The sequence below is a fragment of the Scyliorhinus torazame genome, chromosome 8, assembly GCF_047496885.1.
Source record: "Scyliorhinus torazame isolate Kashiwa2021f chromosome 8, sScyTor2.1, whole genome shotgun sequence".
NCBI classification, from domain to species: Eukaryota; Metazoa; Chordata; class Chondrichthyes; order Carcharhiniformes; family Scyliorhinidae; genus Scyliorhinus; species Scyliorhinus torazame.
The window spans coordinates 232503364-232516791 of NC_092714.1; the positions used below are offsets into that span (position 1 = coordinate 232503364).

Consider the following 13428-nt stretch of genomic DNA (forward strand, 5'->3'; position numbering starts at 1 on the left):
GGATAGGGCGGGTGGCATGGGGGAGTGGACGTGGGTAGATTGCTCATTTGAAGGGTCAGTGCGGACTCGATGAGCCGAATGGTCTCCTGCACTGTAGGGGTTCTATGATTCTATAAGATCGATGCTATTATACCTGGACTGGATCTTTGGTAGATCTATCCAATTAATCCCACAATCTTTGCATTTAAATGTATTGTTTCAGACAATTGTCCCAAAGAATTCAAGAAATAGCATTGCTTTTGAGCTATTTTCTTTCTCCTAGTGTGTGACAATCAAAACCTTCCATTACTTAATTGTGTTTGTTGCACACTTCTCTCGTCTCTATTTATACATCCTCCCATTCCCCTTCACATCGCAGCTGTCATGGAATCTGCAAAAACTTTCCATCAGTCTTGTCTCCTTTACTCCAGATAAATCAGTGTCAGAGTAGTCAGGGGCATTCAAGGAGTTGAAGGCTCACAGTAAATATGTTCCCACTGAGAAAAAGGGTGGGACTCTGTACCGTGACCTTCCTGCCCATCCCTTTGGGTGCCAGAAAGCATACAGTATAGTTCAAGCAAAAAACAAGTGGAGCTTCAGATATTGAACTGAATACTGCAGAAAGTTTGAGGAACATAGAAAGTACAGGGCTGAAATTTAAGAAGAATTTACTCAAGTAAAGAGAGGACTTGAAAAAAGAGATTTTAAAATACATGAAGTGCAAAATGATAACTGAAACAAGAGTATGGCTGATTAGGAAAAAGAAAGATGACTTGTGTGTGGAGTTTAATGATTATGTAAAAGAGAGGGACGCAGCAGACATAGCTAAAGAGGATTGTAAAATATTAGATGGGTTAAACGCGGTGAGGGAGGAAGCTATTAACACGTTTAGCATCCTTGAAAATTGATAAAACTGAGTCCCAGATGAAATGTATCAAGCTGCTAAGAAAAGTAGGGGAAGAAATGGTAGAGGCCCTGCTGGCATTTTCCAAGCCCCTCCATTTGCTGGCTTCGTATGTTGGCTTAGAAAGAATATTTTCCTTTATTTGTCGAGGTATAGTGTATAAGAACTGCAGGATTTTGCTACATATGTATAAAACACGAGTTAGTTGCAGCTGGAGTATGCTGTACATTTCTGGTCTGCAGGAGGGATGTGATCACACGAGTTGGAATACAGCAGGGATTTACAAGAATGTTGACAGGAATTAAGAACATAGCCAAGAGGAAAGAGTGGATAGGTTGTGGTTATTTTCTTTGGAACAGAGAAGGCGAAGGGGTAATATAAATAAAGTTATAAAATTTGTGAAGGACCTAGATTTTTCGAAAATAAATTTAAGAGTACCCAATTGTTTTTTCCCATTAAGGTGGGTAATTTAGTGTGGCCAATCCACCTACCTGCACATCTTTGGGTTGTGGGGGTGACACCCATGCAGACTTTGGGAGAATATGCAAACTCCACACGGACAACGACCAGGATCGAACCCGGGTACTCGGCGCAGTGGGGCAGCAATGCTAAACCACCGTGCCGCCCCATGAAGGACTTGGATAAAGTGGATAGGATAAATCAGTACTTAAATATGGACTTGATGTGCTCTGAGCTGTAGGCCTGCAGACCAAAAGTGGGATGAGGCCATCACAAACTCAAGGGGACCAGCAGCATGGCCCCTGTGTACCTCTGTGGTACATTTCCTACGTTTCTACACTTACTGTTCCACAACTCTATCCATTGTTTCCACCATTTGTTAACCATAATTGGTGTCCTTTCTTTATGACGCTGTGCTTGTGTCTATCGTCAAGAATAAGAATAGGGCAGCACGGTAGCATTGTGGATAGCACAATTGCCTCACAGCTCCAGGGTCCCAGGTTCGATTCCAGCTTGGGTCACTGTCTGTGCGGAGACTGCACATCCTCCCTGTGTGCGCGTGGGTTTCCTCTGGGTGCTCCGGTTTCCTCCCACAGTCCAAAGATGTGCAGGTTAGGTTGATTGGCCATGATAAATTGCCCTTAGTGTTGGGTGGGGTTATTGGGTTATGGGGATAGGGTGGATGTGTTGACCTTGGGTAGGGTGCTCTTTCCAAGAGCCGGTGCAGACCCGATGGGCCAAATGGCCTCCTTCTGCACTGTAAATTCTAAATTCTATCTGATAGTGTACCACAAAGAAACGTCAAAAATATCCCTCGCATTTTTTCTGCTGATTTTTGCAGGTGAGTGAATGCAATGCTAAAAATTCAAAGCAAAATATTCTTTCATTTGACTAGTTTAAATGCCAATACATCATGGAAAATGATACCTCAGCACAAAATACATGGGGCGGGATTCTCCGTTTCTGTTGGCGCTGGTGCCGAACCTGGATAAATTCAGCAATGTGGAAGGGTTAGCACCGGCACCATGTGGAACACAATCGATTCCAATGGAAGCGGTGTGGGATTCACCGGGTCCTTGTTTGACTCTCGGGAGGCTGACAAGCTGCAGTCGCATATACACGCTTCACTCCCCACACACTCATCCCAATCAACAAGATGGCACCGGTTGTACTAGAGCGCGCCCATACAGCTGATGGGTCGGCTGGGTCCAGAGGGCACCTAGCGGATGGCCTGGGGTGGCACCAATACGACCTGCGATCCGGAGTTCACAGTGGACTGTTGGAAGCGTGTGCAGCCGCATGGCTGCCTTGCCAGCTGTGGCGGTAATGATCTGTGGCCATCCACCCCGACCCCACTGTCCCCCCCCCCCCCCCCCAGCGGCACAACTGTCAGCAAAATAAGGTCATGTTGGACACACTTCGTACCCTCTCTCTCTCTCCCTCAGCAACCACGACGCCGGTTTCACAATTTTCAAAAGCACAAGTGAACAAGAGGAGGAGAATTGCCGAGGTCCCGGAGAATACCGGGTCGGGCCGCTAATGACATGCAAATGGTGTTTACTGTACTTGTGTTCCGGAACGCATTGATGCTGCTGTTGAGGTGACAAGAGATGTTGGAATCGGAACCTATTTTCTCCCCAATCGCGATTCCCGATTTCAGTGTTAGCCAACGGAGAATCCCGCCTCTGATTTCTCTTTTTCACTTTTCAAATCTATTAACGCTGGGCAAAATGTCCAGTACAAGCCTAAATATTTGGGAAAATTGAAGCATTAAATTCAGGAGTTAATGGTATTAAAACACAGTGGCTGGGCATCTCCATTGTGAGCCCACTCTGCTACCACTACTATGGAGGACGGAGAATTTAGCCGTGCCGTTCTCTGGCGGGGGGATTCACTATTCCCGCTGCTTGCCAATTTGAATCCCCATTGAAACCACCCACGCCGCCAGGAAACCCGTGGGCAGGATCAAAGAATCTCGCCACCAACGAACGGCCATAGAATTCCGCCCACTAATTCAATTTACTTTATGTTGTTTATGTGCAACCTATGATTTTATTTTTAACTTTATTTTGGGCAATAGGAATTTCAATTAGTGAGGCAAGAATTTTCGGTGACTAGATTCAGTTCATTAACAAAACTGGCAGTGAAAGTTCATGTACAGTTCTTCTGTTGTAGTATTTTGATCAGTTAGTTCTCCATTTAAAACAAAACGGCAAAGAGAATAAAGTTGATGTGTATGAGAAATGTATGCCGTAAGCAGCATTTATTAGTGCATGGATATGTGGTGTTCATATATTTTTCGGAGCTTTCCAACTTTTTTATTTTAGCCAGTGTTGGAGACACTCTGCAGCACATTTCTCAGTTTTGTGTTAACAGAACTCATACCCGTTAAAATCCTTTATAATATTAACTACTATAGTAATATATAACATAATTGGAAAATGTTTGTATATATAGTGGTTTGTATATCTGTTGCACATTATGACCCTGTTAAGCAGTGTTTGGGGGCTATCTTTCATCGGTCCCAGATCAGAACTACAAAATGTAGTGGAAAACTATCAACCCAATCTTTTTTATCTTTCAGACATCCATTGTTGGAAATCTGTCTGCATTTTCCCTTCCCAAATTCAAATTACCAATTTGTTGGTTAGAATTAGCCCTACTCTGTACTGTCCGCATGTAATAGTTGATATTGCCCTGCTTGTCCCTGCTTGTATGTAATATAAATGATCACACTGGAAAAAATAACCAGCAATTTAGAACTAACATTAAACTGAAATGTACTTGGTAGATGACAAATGGAACTTGTTGCATAAAAATAGTACTTTTTTTTGTCATCTGAAATACTTCAGTATTCCAGCCTGATAGCATTAGCATCACCCAGACTCCAGGTAAGAGGTGTGTCTGGAAAGTAAATATGGATTTGTTCCTGGAGAATTGCCTTAAGAACCATTAGTCTCTCCAATATTATTATATTACACTAAGTTCAGACACATAATTTATTTTAAGCTCCTTGTTTCTCGACTATAGCGTATCCATAGAATCAAGTAACACCGATGGATGTATTCATAGAATTATATAGCACAGATGGGTGTATTCACATCATCATACAGCACAGATGGATGTATTCATAGAATCATATAGCGCAGATGGATGTATTCATAGAATCATATAGCACAGATGGGTGTATTCACAGCATCATATGGTACAGATGGGTGTATTCACAGCATCATATAGCACAGATGGGTGTATTCACAGAATTATATAGCACAGATGGATGTATTCACAGAATTATATAGCACAGATGGGTGTATTCACAGAATTATATAGCACAGATGGGTGTATTCACAGAATTATATAGCACAGATGGATGTATTCACAGAATTATATAGCACAGATGGGTGTATTCACAGAATTATATAGCACCGATGGATGTATTCATAGAATCATATAGCACAGATGGGTGTATTCACAGCATCATATGGCACAGATGGATGTATTCACAGAATTATATAGCACCGATGGATGTATTCACATCATCATACAGCACAGATGGATGTATTCATAGAATCATACAGCACAGATGGGTGTGTTCACAGAAACATACAGCACAGATGGATATATTCATAGAATCATACAGCGTAGATGGATGTATTCATAGAATTATATAGCGCAGGTGGAGGTATTCATAGAATCATACAGCACAGATGGGTGTATTCATGGATTCATACAGCAAGATGGGTGTATTCATAGAATCATACAGCACAGACAGGGCCGGCTTTCAAATGGAGAATGCTGGTCCAGCCCGGCTTTGAAATGGCGAACGATGTAGTCTTCCCACCAGAAGTGGCGGCAGAGAACATGTCGCGCGCCTGGCATGTACATTGACGGCACGTCCCCTGTATGTTCATGCTTTTGCCGTGAAATCACTGGAGAGATTCCTGCATTTTGTCGCTGCGAGCAAACCAGGCAACAGGATTATGAAGAACTGAAGATGGATCATTTTATTATAAGGAAGGCACCCAGAGACATAAACAGGCCAGGATCTCACAATTGGATCTGCTGGAGAGAGTGCTCGGGCCACAGCAAGACAAATCGATGCTAATGTGAGACGAATACAGAGCTCCAGGCCTCTGGTGTACGGGCTACGAAGAAAAAACTGAAATCGGGAACAAAGCCGTATAAAAGGTTATTACTTGAGGTATTGCTTTGTTAAATGTGCCAATCCAAAGCCCATGTGTGTTATATGCAGGATGAACTGGCAAATGAGAGCTTAAACCCCTCAACTTCAGAGGCATTTGAAGACGAGTTCATGGATGCACCTCTTTATTTTATCAAAGGATGCAATGTGAACTTAAATCATCAGCTGAAGTCCTTAGCAGAAATTTAATATTGAATGACAAAGCAAGTGAGATTGTGAGGACCACGCAGGCCCATCTATCGCATTAAAAGTCAGCAAGAATGGGCAGCACGGTGGCGCAGTGGGTTAGCCCTGATGCCTCAAGGCGCCGAGGTCCCAGGTTCGATCCCGGCTCTGGGTCACTGTCTGTGTGGAGTTTGCACATTCTCCCCACGTTTGCGTGGATTTCGCCCCACTAAATTGGATTGGCCACACTAAATTGCCTCTTAATTGGAAAAAATGAATTGGGTACTCTAAATTTAAAAAAAATTCAGCAAAAAATCGCGAAGGTCTCCGGTTGGTAAAAGTGGATCCCGGAGGGAAAAAAGTTTGAGAAACACTGGAGTAGTCCATTGTTGCACAGCTAACTGCTTTACTGAGAACTCTGCTGATAAATACTCTTAATTATGAGCATGAATACATGCTTCACTTCGCTTTACATAATCCATTTGTACACCACCTTGTTACATCTTCAGAGGAATCAAAATATTTGACATGCAATGATCTAGTTGAAATGCAATGGCTAGTGCTTGAGTTCAACAACTGTCCGGCTTATGGATTGGACTCTGAAATCTGTGTAAAAAAAACTCTGGGAAGAAGATTTGGCATTGAAGCGGGGCAGTGTATATGTTGCTCAGCTGAAATTCCTAATGGAAGGTGGTTTTGCCCAGAAGCTCCAGGTTCAAGTCCAATATCAGGAAGAAGTGTTCCTAACATGGCTCAACGGGCTGATAATCAGATTGGAAACCCTTTCACCACTTCCCACTACTCCATAAAGGGAAAAAAGTGTGTGTGTGTAAAGACATATGGTGGCACGATTGCACTGTTGCTTCACAGCGTCGGGGTCCCAGGTTCGATTCCCGGCTTGGGTCATTGTCTGTGCGGAGTCTGCACGTTCTCCCTGTGTTTGCGTGGGTTTCCTCTGGGTGCTCCGGTTTCCTCCCACAAGTCCTGAAAGATGTGCTGTTCGGCGAATTGGACATTCTGAATTCTCCTACAGTGTACCCGAACAGGTGCCGTAGTGTGGCAACTAGGGGCTTTTCACAGTAACTTCATTGGGAGTGTTAATGTAAGCCTTCTTGTGACAATAAATTAATAATTTATTGTCACAAATTAATAATAATAGTATATATATATATTTTTTAATCCTGATGAGACAGCAGCAAAAAACTGAACCCAGGATTCGGTCGTGGAAGTGGAACATGGGATTAAGTTGGGAAATGCATTCAACCTGATCGATTATTTTGTTTAAAATCTTTGACCATTTATATTATTTTCTCATTTATTTCCCTGTATTTTACCCGACTTATTAAACTGTTCATTTTTTTTTTCAAATATCACCTCCTTGGTTGAAATTCAACCTAGATTGAATCCCAAATTGATATTTAAGTATCAAGTTGTGGGTATAACTTCAAAACCTGCAAAGGAAACTGCAGTTTCCTTCACTGTCACGGACTGTCTGTTTCTGTTAACTTGCCAAATTGCCTGTATGTGATTGCCGAAGCAGGAGCTGTTACTAGGACAAAACTGAAGTAGCACTTGAAACTTGGGTATGGTTCAAACAGTCCTTGAAAGTAAACAATGTCTGCTGACACAGTGATCATAAAACAAATGGAGCACGAGGAGAATTTGGCAATTGCAGAAACTGGAGGAGCTGCTGCTTTTACCCTCCAAAGTGTGTAGGAGTTGGTGAACAGCAAAACCTGAGCGAGCACATCTGTAATAAATGTCTTCATCTCTAACCTCTCCGATGCATTGAGCCTTGGCAGCCATCTCTCTCAAAAAGCCATATTGAAAAGCCAGCTCAGCCTTCTCCAAAGTATGGCAGCAAGTGTTTGACAAAGGCTCCACAAGTCAACAGAAGCCCTAGTACACAGAGCAGTTGCCATTTCCAAACTCCTGTACTGCAGTGAGACCTGTACTGTATCAGTGAATGAGTGCGAGAGAAATTTATTCAGCAATACTTCTACCCCATCCTGCAGATTCAATGTGAGGACAGTCGAACAAACATTAGTGTCCATCTTGAAGCCAGCTCCACCAGTATTCAGAAAAACCCCATGGAAAATCAACTTTGATGGCTGGACACAGTGCAGATAGCCGAAAGGCGCCACCCCCACCAAGTCCTCTTTTTTTTTTTTTCTCCAAGTCTCAAATTGCCAGGATTCAAGGGGAGGACAAAGAAAACACTTCAAAGACACTCCGAAGTGATCCTTGAAGCGTGACAGCATTGACATACATGACTGGGAAAAGTGTACTTCCAGTGGTTCAAAGTGAATGCAACCTGTCCATCAACCTGCATTACACTTTGAGGAACAGCATTTAATGATGAGGCAAAGCAGCGGCAGAAAAGGAAGCAAGTCCCACACTCTGCATCCGAGTACCTCGTGGAACACTGTGCCAACTGAGAAATGAGGCAAAGCAGGGATTTGTGAACCAGTTAGCCTCATATCTATTGGCGGGAAATTACTAGAGTTTTTAATTCAAGAATGGAGTGACTTAACAGCTTAAATTTTGACCTGATCACGGAGGTAGCATGAATTTGTAAACGGTAAGCCATGATTGACATGTCTGAATTTTCTTTGAAGAGCTGATCAAAGTAGTGGATAGGGTTATCCGCCATGGATAATTTTTATGAATACTTGCAGGAGGCATTTGATTAAAAATCGTCATAAGAGATTGCTTTCTCAAGTTCAAACTCATGGAATTGTAGATAAATTATTGACCTGACCTAGGAAATTGGCTGAATGACAGGAAACAAAGTAGACACCATGGGCATGTAACTTGTGTGTGTGCTGCAAGTATTTATCTTATAATCTCAGCTGTTGACTGTAGTTAACTAATGGTAATGGGATTTAAAAGCCAGGTATCTGAACTTGCCAGTGACATAAGGTGGCATTGTAAACGGTGTGGTGTAGATGGAAGCATAAATTATCAAGAGATATTGATGGATTAAGAGAACAGAGAAAACTGTGACCAATGTTAAAAGAATAATTTTTAAATGATAAAGCTAGAAATAGTGGAGGTCCAAAAGACTTAGTGTTCAGGTATGTGGCTCCTTAAAAAGGTACAAAGAGGTACAGAAAATGATTAAGAAAGCTAATGGATTGCTGAACATTATGTCCTAGAGAATCCTAATACAAAAAGCATAGAGGATATATCACTAGACAGAGCCCTGATCAGAACACACCTAGAGTACTGTGAGCAATTCTGGGCACCACACCTTGGGAAGAAAGTCATGGCAGGAGTGCAGCGTAGTTTACCAGATGATATTTGGAAGATTAAGGAATGATTTAATCTAAGTTTTCAAGATATTAAGGGGAGTGGGTCAGGCAGAGAGAGCGAGAGAGGGAAGCTCTTTCCAGGGTTGTGGAGTCAATGATGGGGGCATTGTCTAATAATTGAAATCAAGCCTCCCGGGAGTCAAATACAGCAACATTACTACACAAAGTAGAGTAGAATATTGGAGCTTCCTTCAACAAATGGTCATTGATGCAAAATCAGTTGTTAATGTTAAATCTGAAGTTGATGGATTTTGTTCATGAAAGGTATTCAGCTATATGGGGCAAAGGTTGAATATAGAGCAAGATCACAGATCAGCAATGAACAGATGTTGTAACAGACTTGGATAAAATTAATAACTTGGGTTCCAAATACAAGTCTCCCCACTTCGCTGTGAAATTAGGTTAGATATCATCAGCCTAGTTTCTGGTCATGTGTACACATGATGACAGTGCAGAACTTTCCCTAATCTGTATTAATTAGTCGTCTCTCAATCAGAAATACCACAAGATAGCTGGTGTTCTGGTGTTGGAAATAGTGGTTCACACTCGGGCCGAAGAATTGAAGCTTTACTTTGTTGTGTGGTGCAAACCTGACCGAAGCGTGCTTGATGCTGATGGAGATTTTGAAATAATTCCAGGCCTCATGATTTTCACCCTCGCCTTAATGAGTACACATTTTTGGAAAGGGGCAAGGAAGCAAAACAAATAAATTAAAGGCTGCTCTGTATTAATTGAAGGGCTGCATTTTTTTCATTTATGCACTTAATTTCTGCCAATGATAGTGGCACTTGTTAGATCAAGGGTTCATTTATGGTTTGTCAATGAGTGCGTTCTGTCATAGAGTTATCTGGAATAAGTAAATAGACTGAGAAGGTGAGAATGTTTGTACCTTGCAATTACGAGGAATGGAACAATGAAGGCGTGGGAGCAAGTACCTGTTTCTGTTGTGAATGCAAAGAGACTTGGTAACTAGAAATGAAAACAAGCAACAGAAGTGAAGCAAAGGGGCGAGAGTAATGCTAATTTCATATTTATTTGATTTGATGACAAAGCCTGTGGCTTGACGCTTTGAACTGTTGAATAGTTGGCTGATGTAATCTGCAACCATCCAAATTTACACTCTCTTCCTTCTGCCACCTTTATTTTCCTTTTCCTTTTCTTCAGAATTAATGGATCAATGATTTGACTTAACTTCTTGATATCCAGTCTATTTTGCAGAACCTCTTATTTCTGCAGTGAGTTTTACTAATATTTAATTGTGTTTTACTTAATTTTGATCTCCTTACAGGTTCTACGTGCAAAAAAACAGCTACTAAACTGTTTGGGCTTTTTACCCCTCCTTTCACCAGCTTTTATCAGACTGAGATGCTGTGTTGTCGGATCCCACTTTTCATTATCATATTCCATAAAAGAAGCAGAATTACTTGAATTTTAGAAAGTCAATTTAACTTTATGCATAATCCCAAACTGTTACTGTTTTAATGCAGGTACAAGAAGACACAAGCAACACTTTCTACTGCCGGAAGTAAAACCACCAGTGCCATCTCCAGTGTTGGCTCAGTTCTTACTAGAACGCTGGGAGAAATTAAGTAAGTTTGTTTTTGACACTTGTGTCATTTCCAGTACAGAGATAATTAAACTGCATAAAGTCATGAAACTATTTATTTTTGTAACAATGGTTTCAGAATGTATTGACAAGTCTTGAAAGCTAAAGTACTAATAATTTTAATTGTGCTCCTCTATTTTAAATCTGCCAATCCAAAACTAGCGAAACTTGAATCATTATTAATTGCTGATTTGTGTTCTGCTGATGTGTTATCTCCACACCTTAAATTCAAAGTACAAATAATTTAAATTTGATGAAGCCTGGTGGAAAACATCTTACAGCAAAACCGCCGATTCATCTTGACACACTGAACGATTCTCCCGTTGATAAAATCATAGCGAGCTGTGCCCCTGGCTAAACATTTCTATTACAGCTACAACACTGGCATCAACTGAATTGTTTGGAACATTGCCTAGTATGTGCTGTCCACAAAAAGAAGAACAAATCCAATCTGGCAGCCACTGCCCCATCAATCTATTCCCGATCAGCAGCAGAGTAATGGAATGTGTTGTCAACCGTGTAATCAAGCAGCACTTAACACAGCAATCACCTGCCCACAGATGATGGGTTTAGGTTCTAAAAAGGCCACTTGCCTCTGACATCATTGTAGCCTTCGTTCAAACATGGACAAAAGAGATGTACTTGTGAAGTGAGATGAGAGTAAGTGTCTTGGAAATCAAACCAACATTTGACTTGAGTGGCATCAAGGAGCCTCAGCAAAATTGAAATCCATGGGAATTGGGGAGAACATTCTCCACTGGTATAATTCATACATGGAACAAAAGTTGTTTGTCGTTGTTAGAGGCCAAATATTTCACCTAGGGTGAAATATATGGCCTCTAACAATTACAAACAACTTTTGTAGTTGTTAGAGTTCTTTAGGGTAATGTCTTAGTTCCAATCACCTTCAGCTGCTTTCTGATTGACCGTCCCTCCATAATAAGGTCAGAAGTGGGGATAAACATTAATTTTGCACAATGTTCTGTACCATTCGTAACTCAGATACTGAAGCAGTCCATGAATGTAACAAGGCCTGGTGGCACATTTCAGACTTTGGTGGATAAACAGGCAGTCATGTGTGCCAAAACAAGTACCAGGCAACTGGAGAATCTAACCACCTCCCCATGACGCTCAATAATATCACCATTGCTGAATCCCCCATCAACATCCTGGGTGTTGCCAATGACCAGAAACTTAACCGGACCAGATGTGTAAACACTGTAGCTACAAGAGTCAGAGATTGGGGAATTCTGTGGCATGTAACTCATCTCTGTGCTATCCAAAGCCAGTCTACCATCTACAAGTACAAGTCAAGAGTGTGATAGAATACTATCCACTTGCTTGGCTGAATGCAGGTCCAACAACAATCAAGGAGTTAAACACCTTCCAGAACATAGCAGCCAAGTTGACCGGCACCCTAACCACCACCTTAAGCATTCACTTTTTCCACCAGTCGCAGACCTTAGGAGCACGGTACACTATCTATAGGATGCATTACAGCTACTCTCCCAAGGGTCCTTCAACAGCACTTCCCAAACCTGCAACTTCTATCACCTAGAAGACCAAGGTCAGTAGAAGCATGGGAACACCACCCCCTTCAAGATCCCCTTCAGGTCACACATCTGGATTTGGAACTACATCACTATTTCTTCAGTATAGCTCGTTCAATAGTTAACAATTCCCTCTGCAACAGTACTGTGGCTGCACCTATACCGCATGGACTACACCACCTTCTCTGTGGCAATTGTGGATTGGAACACGTCTTCAGTGCTACAGCCAGGATGTTGGCAGGGCCAAAGCTTTTCATGTATGCAGAATGATCAGCTGTTTCTTGGTACCTTGTAGAATGAATCCCATTGGCTGAAGACTGACATCTGTAATGTTGGGGACCTTCGGAGGCCAGAAAGTACCTTTTGACTTGGCACTTCCAGCTGAAGGTGGTTGCAAATGCTTCTGCCTTATTTTGGTGCGGATGTACTGTGATCAACCATCTATGAGGCTGGGGATGTTTGGAGCTGCCTCCTCGAAATTGTCCACGACCATTCACAAATGAATGTGGATGGACCGCAGATCTTTGGTTTGTTCTCTGGGTTGTGAGATAATTTAGCTTTGTCCATAGAATGCCCCTTCTGCTATTTTAGTATGCATGTGGCCCTGTGTTCCAGTGGGCAAGTTGGCACCTCAGTTTTGGGTATGCCTGGTGTCATGTGAGAGTACTTTTAAGAAATGGGTGTTTATGCTGCAGTGATGTCAGAGTGGGTGGAGCTGAGCTGTCTGTCAGCTTTTTACTTTCGTTCTAGGCTGTTTGCTGCAGGGTGTGTTTTAGTTTCGTTTTCAGAGCTGGGTAGCTGCAGTCACAGCCAGAAGGAGTATTGGTCTCTCTCTCTCTAATCTAAACACTGTCAATCGATCCTTTGGTGATTTAAAACTAAACTGCTCTCAATAGTGACTTTAACCTTATGTGCTTCTGTTAAAAGTTCTTTTTTAAGTCTTATGGATGTTAAAAGGACAGCTTAAGGATTACTTAGTGTTGTACTCTTTGGGGGTTGTATTTGAATTAATGGTTGCTAAGATGTTCACTGTATGTTTTAAAAAGGTTAACTTGAGTTCATAGAATAAACATTGTTTTACTTTAAAAAATACTTTTCAATTTCTACTGTACCACACCTGTAGAGTGTGCCGTGTGCTCCCCATACCACAATCTATTAAACGTTGTGGGCCAAGTAAACTCCATGATATACTTTGGGGTTCTCTAAACCCTGGCCCAGAACAAATTGGGGGCTCGAGGAGGATAAAAGTC

The 13428-nt window shown here is 41.8% G+C and overlaps 1 protein-coding gene across 12 annotated transcripts in view; it reads left to right on the forward strand.

Annotated features, from left to right (window-relative positions):
• LOC140428448 (tumor protein D54-like) overlaps nucleotides 1-13428 on the forward strand; it is a 115723-nt gene that overhangs the window by 46459 nt on the left and 55836 nt on the right. For all 12 annotated transcript variants that reach the window (XM_072514912.1, XM_072514913.1, XM_072514914.1 and 9 more), the window contains one exon: nucleotides 10510-10611. In XM_072514912.1, coding sequence (XP_072371013.1) covers nucleotides 10510-10611 — 102 coding nt within the window. The remainder of the gene's footprint in view (nucleotides 1-10509; nucleotides 10612-13428) is intronic.